The 14,073-nt window shown below is 46.4% G+C and overlaps 1 protein-coding gene across 1 annotated transcript; it reads right to left on the bottom strand.

The window, feature by feature from the left end:
* Positions 1–959: 959 nt before the first annotated feature.
* SOX4 (SRY-box transcription factor 4) lies at positions 960–2,760 on the bottom strand. Its single transcript, XM_024740365.1, has one exon. It carries the CDS (start codon positions 1,984–1,986, stop codon positions 1,129–1,131), a length of 858 nt encoding a protein of 285 aa, XP_024596133.1. The 5' UTR covers positions 1,987–2,760; the 3' UTR covers positions 960–1,128.
* Positions 2,761–14,073: the final 11,313 nt, after the last annotated feature.

Genomic DNA, 14,073 nt, shown 5'->3' with positions numbered 1-14,073 from the left:
AAATTAAAAGTTAAAACTCTAGCCCTTCAGTGAAGGAGACGTAAAATGGCGTGGGTAACAACAACTACAAAAAAAAAAAAAAGAAAGAAAAGAAGGAAGGAAGGAGTAAATAAGGAAGTAAAAAGGAAAAAAAAAGCAAAAGAAAGAAGAAAGGGACAAAATAAGAAAAAAAAATGTTTGGCCAGTATAAATACGTCCACATATAAAATGGCATCTGATTACATTTACAAGGAAAAAAAAAGAAAGAAAAAAACGAGGATGGAGCATCGGTGAGGGAAAAAAACACGTCTTCTCATTTACACCTATAAGGAATAAACACATACACACTGAGAAAAAATTTGGTCCTGAATTGTTTTTTAAAGTCCAGCACAGATTTGAGTTGCGTTTGAATCCTTTAAAGAGTTAAGAATGAAAAAAAGCTGGTGATAATTTCTGTCGTAGGAATCAAACATAGCGCCATCTATCTGCTTTTTATATTATCCTACACTATTTTAAAAACTGCTCAACAGTCTTATACAGAAATCTTTAAAAGATAGACAGGATAACATGCTATATTAACCCCACCAGTGAAATAATCCAACACCATCACGATTCCGATTAAGAGAAGCAAAAAACCTTTTTTTTTTTTCCCCCGACACCACTCGCCCTCCACTGCCCCGGTACCACATCAAACAGTCTCCTCTCCTCCGCGCCTGCGGGCCTTGAAGTCTCACCTCACTGATTTCAGAGATGCGGGAGGCGGAGGCCCAGGAGACGCCGCCACCTTCTCCCCAACGTGCAAATCCATTTCAGTTTTATTATTCGCCCCTGTCCAGTTCGTGTCTTTCTCCTCCCCGCCCCTCGCCCTGGCTGGTGTGGCTTTCCAACTAGGTTCTTGGGTCATTTCCGAGCGCCGGTCACTCAACATCTCCTCCTCCGGCTGCAGGGGCAAGAAAAAAAAAAAGAAAAAGAATGGAGCGCGGGTCCCCAAACGCCGCCGCGCTGCTCTCCGACCACCGGGACGCGGCCCAAGCCGGCCCTGCTAACTTTTTTTTTTCCTTTTCCTTTTTCCTTTTTTTTTTTCTTTTTCCCTTTTCTCTTGCAGCTCTCCCCCGCCCCCCGGCCCTCTTCTCCCAGCCCGCGCGCCCTTCAGTAGGTGAAGACCAGGTTGGAGATGCTGGACTCCAGCCAGTCTCCCGAGATCATCTCGCTCACCTCGGGCGTGCAGTAGTCCGGGAACTCGAAGTGCGAGCCGGAGCCAGGCTCGAAGTTAAAATCCAGGTCCCGGTCCAGCGCCGACGACGAGCTGAAGCTGCCCAGGGACATGCTCTCAAAGTTTGAGCTGGGGTTCAGGTCGAGCAGATCGTCTTCGAACTCGTCGTCCGAGGACGACGAGCCCGAGGAGGAGGAGGACGAGGAGGAGGAGGAGTGATGGGACGAGGCCGACGAGGACGCGTGCGAGGGCGCGCTGGACGGGGCGGGTCCGCTCCCGCCACCGCCGCCGCCCCCGTGGCCGCCCCCGCCGCTGCCACCGACCTTGTCGCCCTTCTCCCCCAGCTTAGAGGAGGAGGCGGCCGAGGAGCCGGAGTTGGCGTTGCCGGACTTCACCTTCTTCCTGGGCCGGTACTTGTAGTCGGGGTAGTCAGCCATGTGCTTGAGACGCAGCCGCTCCGCCTCCCGAATGAAAGGGATCTTGTCGCTGTCTTTGAGCAGTTTCCAGCGTTTGCCCAGCCGCTTGGAGATCTCGGCGTTGTGCATGTCGGGCGACTGCTCCATAATCTTGCGCCGCTCGATCTGCGACCACACCATGAAGGCGTTCATGGGCCTTTTGATGTGCCCGCTCGGCGTCTTGCACCAGCTCGGGTCGTCGGCCTTGCCGCCCGTGGAAGCGGTGGAGCCGGGAGTGGGGGAGGAGGCGATGCCCAGCTCGAGGCCGGCGCCCGAGTCCGAGCTCTCGCCGGCCAGCAGCGCTTCCGTGTTCTCGGCGTTGTTGGTTTGCTGCACCATGGCCCCGGCTCGGCGGGCGCCCACGCGCGCTCACACCCTTGCGGCGGCCGCGGCGCAATCGCCGGGCCCTCCTGGCTCCCGGGGCCAAGCGCACGCCGAGTTGGGGGACGCGCGCGGCGGCCGAGCGGTCGGCTCAACTCCCGGCCGGGGCGGAGGTGGGCGAAGAGAGAAAAGTCTCCAAAAGATGCGGGGCGGGAGTACTCCGCCTCTTGCAGAGGAGTTATAGTTCCCAGGCTGGAGACTCTCCCTCCCTCTCTCTCTCGCTCTTCTCTCTCTCACCGCGCCGCCGTTTGCGCTGTCTCTCGGCTCCTGAGTCCTGGAGACCGTGCTAAAAGTGGAGAGGAGTTTCTTGAATGCTGGTTGCTGAAGCTTCGAATGCAAGTTTTTCGCCGCCTCCCAGGCAAGTCTGTTTTTTTTTTTTTTCCTTCCCCTGAAGCAGTTGATTCCAGTTCACGAGCGCTCTCAGGAGCTCAGGAAAGCGACATAGTCTCTATCACTTAGTCCCTCTCCTACAATGCAAAGCAGAAAAGACTCTGGCTCCAGGACTCTCTGTGGGCGGAATCGGTACTGAGGAGTTTGTGCAATTATTTTGTTGCAAGGTAGGAAGCCAAAAAGCCTTCATGCAACAGACTGGCATGAATAAATGTATGTTTCCCCCTCCCTTCTGTAAGAAGGGAGCTGGTAATGGTAGAGTTCCTCCAATGCAGACTCTTAAAGAGCGTGCAAGAACTAGAGACCCGGGAGCGAGACAGGCTTCTTCCCCCTCACACACTGTTTCCCTTGCTGCAGCTTAGAGCAGACCCCAATTCCGCCTCGCGTCTCTTTATCCTTTCCCAGTCTTGGCCGCGGCCAATCAGCCGCTGTAACCAACGCTTCCTTGAGCCAAGCCCCTCCCCTGGGCTTCCCATTGGCTTGGAACCCGATGCAATAATAATCTCCGCGTGCAATGAGAAGCTCCAAATCTGACCTCATTCCAATTTACAGAGCAAACTTTTTAAAAGGGCTAGAAGTACAGCTGAGATTTCTGCTGCCTCTTTTCCTTTTGCTGTGCGTGCGTGCGTGTGCGTGTGCGTGTGTGGTGTGTGGTGTGTGAAGAGGATGTTAATGCATGAAATTATTAAGAGGAGAGACGGAAATGTATTCTAACCATTATGTTAGATAACAAGGGGCTTAGAAGGGGGGGAAGGGTGAAATACTGTAAATGGAAGCTCTCTGCTTAAAAGCCAAGTGATTATTTTTATTAGTTCTTTTCAGTATTGGAATAAGGAATCAGCCTCTAGTGCAAAATCTGTTCCTCGGCTCCTTCATAAAGCCAAGGATGTAAAAGGGGGAGGGAAAGCCGTGACAATAAATCAATAGATATTGAAAATCATTAAGAAAGTGGTACCTAGACACCTGTCATCACAGTTATTTTTAACAATTCCAGGTACAGCACAGATGTTGAAGTATTGTGTAAATCCCTTCAGAGCTATTTTGGTACTGTTTGTGGAAGGCAGAGAAGAGGAATTTTTGCAATAATTACTTGCTCTCTTAATAAACAAGGGTTAACTATGGTCATTTAATGATTTAAACTCCCCTATAAATCCTGGATAGCCCAAACAGAGGAGCTTTCCACTGGAACATATTAGGCAGTGTTCCATAGTTAACTCAATGGGAGAATTTCCGTAGAGTTTTGTGTAAGGTGATAATGGTGAGTAAAGGATGAGAATCAATTTTACTTTCTAAATATTTGTTTTCCACATTTTCAAAATTAAAGATAGCTTCACTCTCCATCCTTCTCTCCCCCACACCCTCCTCCTCCTTTTCTCTCTCTCTCTCTCTCTCTATATATATATATATTCTCCTATATGTTTGTTACTTCAATCAAATGGAACTAAAAGGCCAAGGCAAAGAGAAACTGTAGAAGGCAGTGGTAACTGGTAGCAGAAGAGAATGGAAACTCTGGATTTATATTAGACCCAGCTGCTAGTCCTTCTTACTGGTCCTGTGACCCTGGGGATGTGACCAAGTCTCAGTTTTCCTCATCTGTGAGGTGGGAACACTAGGAACTACTTTATATAGGGTTGTTGTGAGGGTTCAATGAGCTTGATGTATAATAAGCCATCAATGAATGCAGTTATCCTTCCCTTGATAATTCAGATTCCAGAGACACTCCTTAAAGTAGAAGCAGCATGTCGTTCAAGAGGCTAAAATCAAGGATGGCCACCAATGTAAAAAAATAATTACAGGTCATGGATGTGAACCGTCCCAAGGACCACAGTGGCAACCTTGTCATCCCAGTGATTTGAAAAGAAAATTCATGAGCATCGTGAAGAATGCGGCAAAGAAAGGGTGCCTAGGTAGTCAGAATACATGTTAATTTGGCCACGTTTGTTCCAAGGTATGAAAATTAAAATTCTAGTAAAAATTGGTCTTCCCTAACACCATAATAGTAAACTGTTTTTCTACAGGCCAGTGATAAGTGGTTAGGTAGGGCTAACCCAACACAATTAGGTCAGATTTAGATTCAGATCAAACTAGTGCTAGGCAGCAGATTTCTATTTATCTTGTCAAACTTTTGAAGTATGTAGGCTGGCGAGAGGCCCAGGTTGTCAGATTTAGAATTTTACTGGAAAGAACACCCTTTGGAGACATCTGACTGGATCTCTGAGGATCAACCACAAGCAAGAATGTTTTTGTGGGTAAAAGCAAATAATTTTTGACCAGTAGTTACCCAAGTTATATATTTTTTCCTTTAGAAGGAGAAACAAATGTTGAAAACAAAACAAAACCCCACAGGCACCTTGTTTGCATATAACAAAGTTGGGTGTGTCGTCACGCTTTTCATTTTCTTTAGTATTCCCACTACAACACACCCCTACATGTTATCAGACATAAAAATTACTCTAAGAGGTCTGTTATTTATAAAATCAATATTTTCACCAGAATAAAAAAAAGAATAAATACTACGTTTATTTTGGGATTTGCACCAACTAATGATTTGAGGGTGTGGCTAGTTTGTGATATTTCAGTCAAGGTGAGTGAATAATCAATGTAATTGATTATATTTCCAAAGCCATTTATGAGTTTACCAGTGAGTATGATCAGGGAAAAGTGGAAGTTAATCAAAGCAGTCAGAGTACTTTTGTTTATGTTTAAAGCACGCACACACGCACACACACACAAAAGCACACAGAGTTTTTAAAGTGTGTACTAAAAATAATATCCACTGGCCTATTTCTATTGTTAGATGTATTTTCTATACTTCAACAAATCTAATCAATGTCTTTAAGACATACCATAGTTACATGCCATTAAGGGAGAAAAACTGCCAATGAAACTAACATCCCCATGGTTGTAAGACATCTGAGATGTTAAAAATGAAGAAGTTCTTCTTAGAATGAAGAAATATATTAGTAATTTCTATTGACTATAAGATTATTATAGTATATATGAATGCTTAGACTTCTAAAGTAGGTTTGTTCTTATGTGTTAGTAGTCCTCTTAAAATGTAAGAAAACATGTGACAAATGGCCTTTTGTTAAAGTCATCTTTCTCACCAACTGAGTATGTGCACACTGGAATGTATTAGGCCTCTGAATACCAAATAATGAGATAAGATTTCTGTGTTCTCATTACCTAAGTTCATATGCTTTGTAACCAGTTTTCCATTACTGACGTTTTTTCCCAAATACCAGATATTTGGTGGCCCCTACTAAATCAGTACTCAGTGTTCCCTCTGCTGGCTTTACAGTACATGAAGTAATTCTTAATGCTACTCTTTAAGCCATATTAACAGTAAACCAAGATAAAAAATTTTGCAGAAAAATTCCTGTTTTAGAATAATAGACTAATTATCTTTATTAGCAATGATGCTAGACATTCCAAATTTTGAATTAAGGTAAATATTTTATTTAGTTTCCATTGAATAATGGAACTCTATTTTGAGATGTAGTGTAATATTTGCTAATTCACTTCTTTTCTTCTGCTCTCACACACCTGCACAACATAAAATCTCACATCCATAAAATGGTATGGGGTATAGATGGAAGTAAGATTCTATCCTACTGCTAAATATATTTCTATAGTATAGAGGGAGAAAAAGAACCTGAAGGGAAATTAGTTTAACAAATCTCTTGGATTTGAACTGATTTGCAAGATTTTGCCTTGCCTTGGTTGTAGAAATTGTGATTGTAGGACCTGGTCTAACCTGACAACTATTCAGTTCAAAGAACATAAAGAGGGGGGTGGGGAAACCTGTCTTTGTTACTTTAGCAGACAGGGAAGAAGCCTTAGAAATTGGATGTCATTGGCCTTTGCCAACTGAAAGGCCCCAGGCTTTTTGGTTCCACACCTTATGGAAAAGAACCCTCCATCCGAAGCTGATTTACTTCTCAATCAAGTAGACAAACATAACTTGCACTTCATCTTTTTGGGCTGATGAAACTGTGTTGGAACTGGACTTCCCGGGGAAGGGGTGGGGTTGTATTGAAAAACAATGTATGGAAGTAATTCTTATTTGCAAAATATCTAAATAGGATTTGAGGTAAAATGAAGCCCACGAATTATTGTTACTCTTAGAATAAACTAAGAGATAAGAACCCTGCATTTCTGATAATTTTTACCATTTTCTTTCCCCTCCTAACCAGTAACTGGCACCTGGTAGGTGTATGTATGTATGCACTTCATACCACCGCTAACTCACTTTTCCTTACCTTTCAATTTTCTCATGAGAACAAGCAAAAAATGAGTGTTTGCACCGGGCCAAGTAGATTTGAAGCATGAATACGAGCTTCTGCCCCATTTCGCGAAGCAGAAGCAAGGCACACCCATCGGGAACCCGGGTTTGCTCTGCCACCAGCCGGCCCCCAATCCGGGGAGAAGCAGCCGCCAGGTGGCAGCGCTGAGCCTCTCTGCGCCCACGAGCAGACGTGGGAAAACGTGGGGCCGGTCGGACTTCTTTCTTCTCCCCCTTCCTCCTCTCCCGAACCCCTATCATCCTCCACTACTCTACCTTCTTTAGGTAGCAGTTTCAACGATCAGCGGTTAATAGGGTGTGTCAGTGAATTCTGATCTTTTAAAAATCATAAATCAGAGTTTAGGGCAACGAACCGCCGCCTCCTGTTCACTTGTCAGAAGCTCCCAGAGACTGGGGACGCCAAGGCTGGCTCCCGTTTGGATCTACTAACTGAACCGGGAGATTATCAATTACCGTGTCAGTATCTTGCCGAAGCCGGAACGAGTTAGAAGGCTCTCTCCGAGGCGCGCCTTTCTTATGGACTAGGAAAGGCCGCCCCTCCTCCTCAAAAGATGGTTTCCCCCGTCCCGAAGCCTCGCCGAGCGGCGCGACTCGGTGGCGCAGGCACCGCGCTCTTCCTGCCCTGAGCTCGGCGAGGATTCGGCGGGGATTAGCGGTGCTCAGTGTAGCTCCGCCGCGGAGGCTGAGCCTCGCCTGTCGATTACAGTTACAGGGAGGAAATGAATTGGAATCGACTCCGGCTGTGCTTTTTGGAGGAAAGTCTTTCCTACTGTAAACATGTTTCGGGCGATCCTGTCAGCAGCACTTTAACACCCGTCTTCCGTTAAGGGTTTACGACCGGGGAAGAAGCCGAAGAGACACACAACACACACGCCCCCTCACCCTAGACAGCTCCTAGCCCTCCTTTGAAGTTGCAATTGGCCGCGCTAGCCAGGGGGGTGGGGGGGTCGTTTCCCGGGCACTCGGCTCCTCCATCCCCCCCCACCCCCAAAGCCAGCTGGGCCCTCGGCCACCTTGCCCAGTTCCGTCCCTGACCGGAACTGACAGCCACTTGGCCCCTGATCTCCAGCGCGCCCACTGCCTTCGCTCTGGACGCCTGAACGCTCTGTGCGCGCTGTGCGTCTGGAACCCACGCTCCGGCTGGCATGCGACATTCGTACACGGGCTGGGCAGCCCCTCCCTGGTCCCGTTGAGCGTGCAGCTGTCTGATCTCTTGCAGGAGGGCAGAGCAGGGTGTGTGCGCGGCGGGCGAGGGGAGGGAAAAAAGCCGCAGGGCGAAGGGAGGTTGACAGTTGGTTGCACCCGATCCTTCAAGCGTCCCCAGCGACTTCGGAGGGGCCAGCGTGCCTCGGTGCCCTCCGTCGTGCTGGAAGGCGGAGTTGGGGTGGGGTGGAGTGGCGGTGCCAGGGCCCCATGGCCGGGGCGCACCGACGCCCCCGGTGCCTCGGCCCCGGGTCTCAGGTCTGGCAAGAGGGAGATTCTGGCAGGTAAATCTCTAGTAGAGGCTGCGCCCGAGGCGCAGTTACTTAGAAGCAGAGCGTTCTGGAGGAGGGGTTCGGCTCCCTTTGTCCCCCTTGGATTCGCGTGTTTCTGGCTTTCAACAGGCCACCGTGGCAGCCAGGCCCGGGAGCAGGCGTCCGGGTGGGGCTGCCAACACCGTCCCCCCCTCCGAGGGGCTCCCCGAAACCGTCCCAGTGACCCCAGCACGCGGTGTGGATGGGAGCACAGCCAGTGGGATCCCCACCCCCCAACGCAGCAGCCAAGTCGAAGCAATTACAGTTGGAGCCCCACGGGGGAAGCGGCTGATTTCACTTATGGAAAAACGCTTCAACAAGAGCTAGCCTAAGCTAACGTTAGCAAATGGGTTGATCTACAATTGGAGGGTGTGCGAGGGCGGGCTGGGGCGGGCGCGTCTGCCAGGGAGGGAAACCCGCTGGGGAGTGGGCAGAGGGAAGCGAGGCAAAATGTCAGATAAGAGACCGAGAGGAAGAGGGGAGGGGAGGAAGAAAGGCGCTCGATTGCAAAGAGGGAGGGTGGGAAGGCGCGGAGACTGCACGGGCTGCCAGGTGACGCGGGTCAGAGGAGAAGGGAGGCGGGCGCTCGGCGGGCAGCGGGCGCAGGACGCGCGGGCTCCGCCAGGCACCAGATCTCCTTGCTCCCAGCCCTCCCCTCCCCGGGTCCCTCTCGGCCCCACATCACGTGTGGCACCGAGGGCGGCTTGTAGGGATGGGAGGGGTGGAGTAAAGCAGGGACCAAAGAACTCCGTGCCCCACACCGCGCTGCACACCTGGCACCCGGGACTCGCCATCTGCTCCCAGCTCACCGCCTTTCGGGCCAGGGCTGGGGGCTTGGAGAGATGTAAGGATAGTGCCTGGGGAGAAGATGACTTCGAGTCAACTGAGGCAATGAACTCAGTCAGTCAGTGTTTATGGTGCCCCTACTGTGTGCCGAGTGTCCCCTCCAGCTGCTGGGCTCAGGAACGCACCATCTGTTCCGTTGCATTTGTTGTACATTGTATAATATTATAAATTCACATTTCGAACGATTATCTGTAAGGAAATTCGCCGTGCCAGGGAGGACGGTTGAGGCGGTTTGGGGGTCTGGAGAGGTGATGAGTCTGGCAGAGTAAGGTATGAAAGTTCTGTGATTTTCCGCTGTTTTTTTTTTTTAATTTTATTTATTATCTTCGGCTGCGTTGGGTCTTTGTTGCTGCGCATGGGGTTTGTCTAGTTGTGGCGAGTGGGGGCTACTCTTCGTTGCTGTGCACGGGCTTCTCATTGTGGTGGCTTCTCTTGTGGAGTACGGGCTCTAGGTGCGTGGGCTTCATTAGTTGCAGCACACGGGCTCAGTAGTTGTGGCTCACGGGCTCTAGAGCACAGGCTCAGTAGTTGTGGCACACGGGCTTAGTTGCTCCGCGGTATGTGGGATCTTCCTGGACCAGGGCTCGAACCCGTGTCCCCTGCATTGGCAGGCGGATTCTTAACCACTGCGCCACCAGGGAAGCCCCTCTGCTTTCTTAAGTATGAGTGATCCCCCTCCCCGTGCTTCCTGTCCCACATTATCAGAACACAGAGATCAAAATTAACAATAACAATTTTAAAATAATAATTTAGTGACACTTAATCTGGGCTAGAAGGGTCCCCAAGTAACTGAAGCCTAGTCCATAAATGCTCAAACTTAACTCATTAATTTCACAAATATCACACCCAAACACCGCCTTATCAGAACCAGTGTTTTGTAATGTAACTTTACTACCCTGAGAGAAAATTTGTAGATAATATGACCTACTATGACTTAATGTATTTTTCGAGTCAACATAATGCTCAAACTGCAATATAAAGGAGAAATAGGCACAAAATTTATAATACAATAATATACATTTCGAATGTGCATGCCCAGGCTGTATTTCACTAGAACATCCAAAATGTTGTCTAAAAGTTCCAAAATTCTCCCTAGGGAGCACTGTCCAGATGTGAATTATGAATTAGGGGTGCCAGGCAGGTACTAAGGAATGGGAATGCTATCGATATACCAAAGTCTTAAAGTCACAGTGGATGTTGTGGATTCTTGTAATAAATCAGCCTTCTGGTATTTATGCCTTTCGTGGCTCTTACCCCATCAGCTCAGGATTTGGTCATATGACTTGTTTTGACCAATGGGGCATTAGCAAGCGTGACCCATGCAGAGGCTTGATAAGTGCCTGCACTTTGGGGTTTGGCCACTGGAAATCTGAAGAGCATTGTGTTGTGAAGAAGCTAGTCTGACTTATGTGAGGATAAAAGGCCCTATGGGGAGAAAGTGATGCCTTGCCAGCGCTAGTGTCCCAGGCATGTGACTGAGGCTATCTTGGACTTCAGTAGGATTGTCAGATGACTACAGCCACATGAGTGATCCCAGATGAGTCCAGTAGAAGAATCACTAGATTGACAACACACAGAATTATGAGAACAATACATCGTTGTTTTAAATCACTATATCTTGGGTGGCTTGTTATGCAGTAAGAGAGGACAGAGTAGTAGTAATTACAATACCATGTGATAGATGCTAAAATGCAAATCTACCCAAAAGATTATCTTTCTTTAGTGATTCCAGATCTTCCTTATGAGTTCAGTCAATGTATTCATTAATGCCCATGGTGGAAATAGGGGTTAGCTGGACTTGAATAACCCAGCTAGCTTATCTATTCTCATTGCAAGTTGTGCTCCTTTGCCATTTCCCAGATTTTCCTGAAATTCTTTCTCCTCTCAGGAGACCTGCTGCCACCAGCACTGTTGTTTTTCTGTCATCTCTGTCACTCCTTCTGCTGTCTGTGGCCTTTCCTGGCTAGTGTGTTTCTCTCCATTATTTTTTTTTCCTTCTTCCTGGTCTCACTTTTCATTTTCTGTTATTGCTTCATTTATTGACTTATGATCAGTAAACAGACCAACCATAGTAAGCCTTCAGTTATTTGATTCTTTAGCTTATCTTGGCTTTTTAGTCATTGCTCCTGCTTGTAAATTTCGTTCAGTCAATTGTTGGAGATGGGATGAGTATCAACTCTCTAGACCCTGGAAAAGTGTGTAGTGGTCACATACAGGGTGTGATTCCAGTGCCATGGGATGTTGTACTAGTCAGGGTTCTCCAGAGAAACAGAACTAATATATATATACTGTATGTATATAGTATATATGTATAGCCATATATACATAGTATATATGGCTGACAACTCTCAAGATTTCAAAGCCAGTGGTGTGGTTTTAGTCCAAAGGCCAAGAGACTCAAGACCCCAGGAAGAGCTGATGTTTCAGTTGGAGTCTTAACGCAGGAAAAAAGCCAGTGTCCCAGTGTGCAGGCAGTCGGGCAGGGGGAATTCTCTCTTACTTGGGGGAGAGTCAGTTTTTTTGTTATCTTCAGGCCTTCCTTCGACCAATTGGTTGAGGCCCACCCACGTTAGGGAAAACCTTCATGGAAACCTTCACAAAAACTCCTTCACAGAAACACTCAGAACAATGTTTGACCAAATGTTCTGGGTACCTCATGACTTAGTAAAGTTGACACATAAAATTAACCATCACAGACAGTTACCAATACTCCTGCTTAGAGAATTGACTACTCAAGGATGGCCTTCAAGTATAGGTCGAATAAGTAGCCACCCAAGAAAGTGTTTTGATGGAAAATGGGAAGATCTTTAATCCTCCCTTCTGACATCTTAACCTTTCCCCCCACAGACCAATAAATAACGGCAAAGCTCATCCCTTTAGGTTATAATATATATTTTTCTAATTAAAATGCAGATTATCCAAGAAGGTGTTGCATTGAGCTACTACTAGGCAATAACAGCTTACAGTACGGTTCTTTTTTTTTTTGCGGTACGTGGGCCTCTCACTGTTGTCGCCTCTTCCTCTGCAGAGAGCACAGGCTCCGGACGCGCAGGCCCAGCGGCCATGACTCATGGGCCCAGCCGCTCCGTGGCATGTGGGATCCTCCCGGACCGGGGCACGAACTCGTGTCCCCTGCATCGGCAGGCGGACTCTCAACCACTGCGCCACCAGGGAAGCCCCACAGTACAGTTCTTTATAATAGCTTTTCTAGTAGGTTCAAGTAGGTTTTAACATGAGTGGGAGGGGTTGAGGAAAGGGTAAAAGAGAAGATCACTTTGAGAAGGGAAGGTTTAAATGTAGTGCTCTCGCCTACAGGGTATGGTATGATGGATGAGAAGAGGAAGAACTAAAGGTTTAAATTTGCTGCCCCCTTTAAACATATAGCTTTAATTTCCTGAGACTGGAAAGTCCCTGATGTTAATATGTACAATAGTATCACTAAAATTACTTCAAGTTTAAGGTATGGTATAGCTTAGCTCAGAATAGATATAGTTTTTCCTTTCATGTATATGCCTCAAAGGCAAAATGAAAAAGAAAAAGAAACACTCCAAAGGAAACTGCATACTTTGTAACTAAAAGGTATTCTTCACTAACTTTCCCTTAGAAATAATTTTATTATAGCCATTGCCTATAATATCTAATAGTCCAAACAACAGTTTCTAGAATATTAGAATTTGGAGGATTTAAAAAAAACAGTAATCTGAGAAAAAGCTGTGTCTTTGTGTTAGTTTAGGTATTCCTTACTGTATTTGCCTTTATAGGATGGACTATGCCGAGATGTAGATGTGTCCCGAAAACTCAATGACTCGACACATTAAAGTTCTTTCTTACTGATGCAAAGTCCACTGTGAGCCCAGCAACTCTCCAAAGTGGCTTCTTTCCCAGCAGTGGCTTAGAGAACCAGGCTGAGTGGCTCTATATCTAAACATGTGACCTTCCTGGTTGTCATGAAAGGGAGAGTGTAGAGAACGCTCCCTTTCATGTTTAAATGCCTCTTCTTGAAAGTGACACATTTCGTTTACGCTCCTAATCCATTGGACATAACTGGACACATAGCCCTGCCTGAAGGCTTGGAAATATATCTGTCCTCTCTGCCCCAGGAAAGAGGAAAAACGGGTATGAGTGAACACTAGAAATCTGTTCCATGTTATTTTGGAATTGATATATCTCATCTAAATTTGCTATAAAGTGGATTTATTGTAAGTGAATCTCATGCTCCTTTCAGCTGCATTTAAAATCAAAATTACACTCTACCAGGAAAAAGTTGTATCTGGACTAATATTTTAGGACATTTTTCTTTGGTTTTTATTTAAGCCACATTAAGATTAAAAAACTTATTAAAGACATGAACATTTCTGTTTCTGAGTATGATGTGGTAGTAGCAGAAAGCTATCACAACTAGAACAAAAGAAATTACAAAGTCATATTTTTAAAAAATATTGGAGAGAAGAATATAAGATTAGAAGAAATACATTTTAGGGAGAGAAGAGGCTAAGGCTGCTGGGCATTTTCTTGTGTGGGAGCATCTGCTGAGTCTGGTCATAGGCTGTCGTAGTAAAGGAAACGGGAAAGACAAAATTTTTTCTATCCATGTTGATTGGCATGGGCAAACTGGAATCTACAGGATCGTCAAATAGCCATTTTCTCCCAGAGAATATTTGCTGAGTGCTAGGGCAGTATAGGACAGGCAAATCTAATTGTTAGTGATAGAACTTAGAAGTCACTAAGGACACTATCTGTCCATGAGGAGTTGACTGGACATGGCCATGAAAGAACCTTATAGAATACTTGAAATATTCAGTACATTTATCTGAGTAATGTTCGAATGGGTGTATACATGCGTAAAAATGAATTGAGCAGTTCACTAAAGATCAGTGCTGTTTACGCCTTTAGTGTCCATATGCCTCAGTAAAAAAGATAAAAACAATCAGAGAAAGACAAAAGTTATTTAAAGAAAACCTACTTTTCAATACTTTAAAGCAGGAGTCA

Source organism: Neophocaena asiaeorientalis, unplaced genomic scaffold (genome assembly GCF_003031525.2).
Source record: "Neophocaena asiaeorientalis asiaeorientalis breed wild unplaced genomic scaffold, Neophocaena_asiaeorientalis_V1.1 scaffold273, whole genome shotgun sequence".
NCBI classification, from domain to species: Eukaryota; Metazoa; Chordata; class Mammalia; order Artiodactyla; family Phocoenidae; genus Neophocaena; species Neophocaena asiaeorientalis.
Note: the sequence above shows the minus strand (reverse complement) of the source record. Positions and strands in the feature narration are given on the sequence as shown.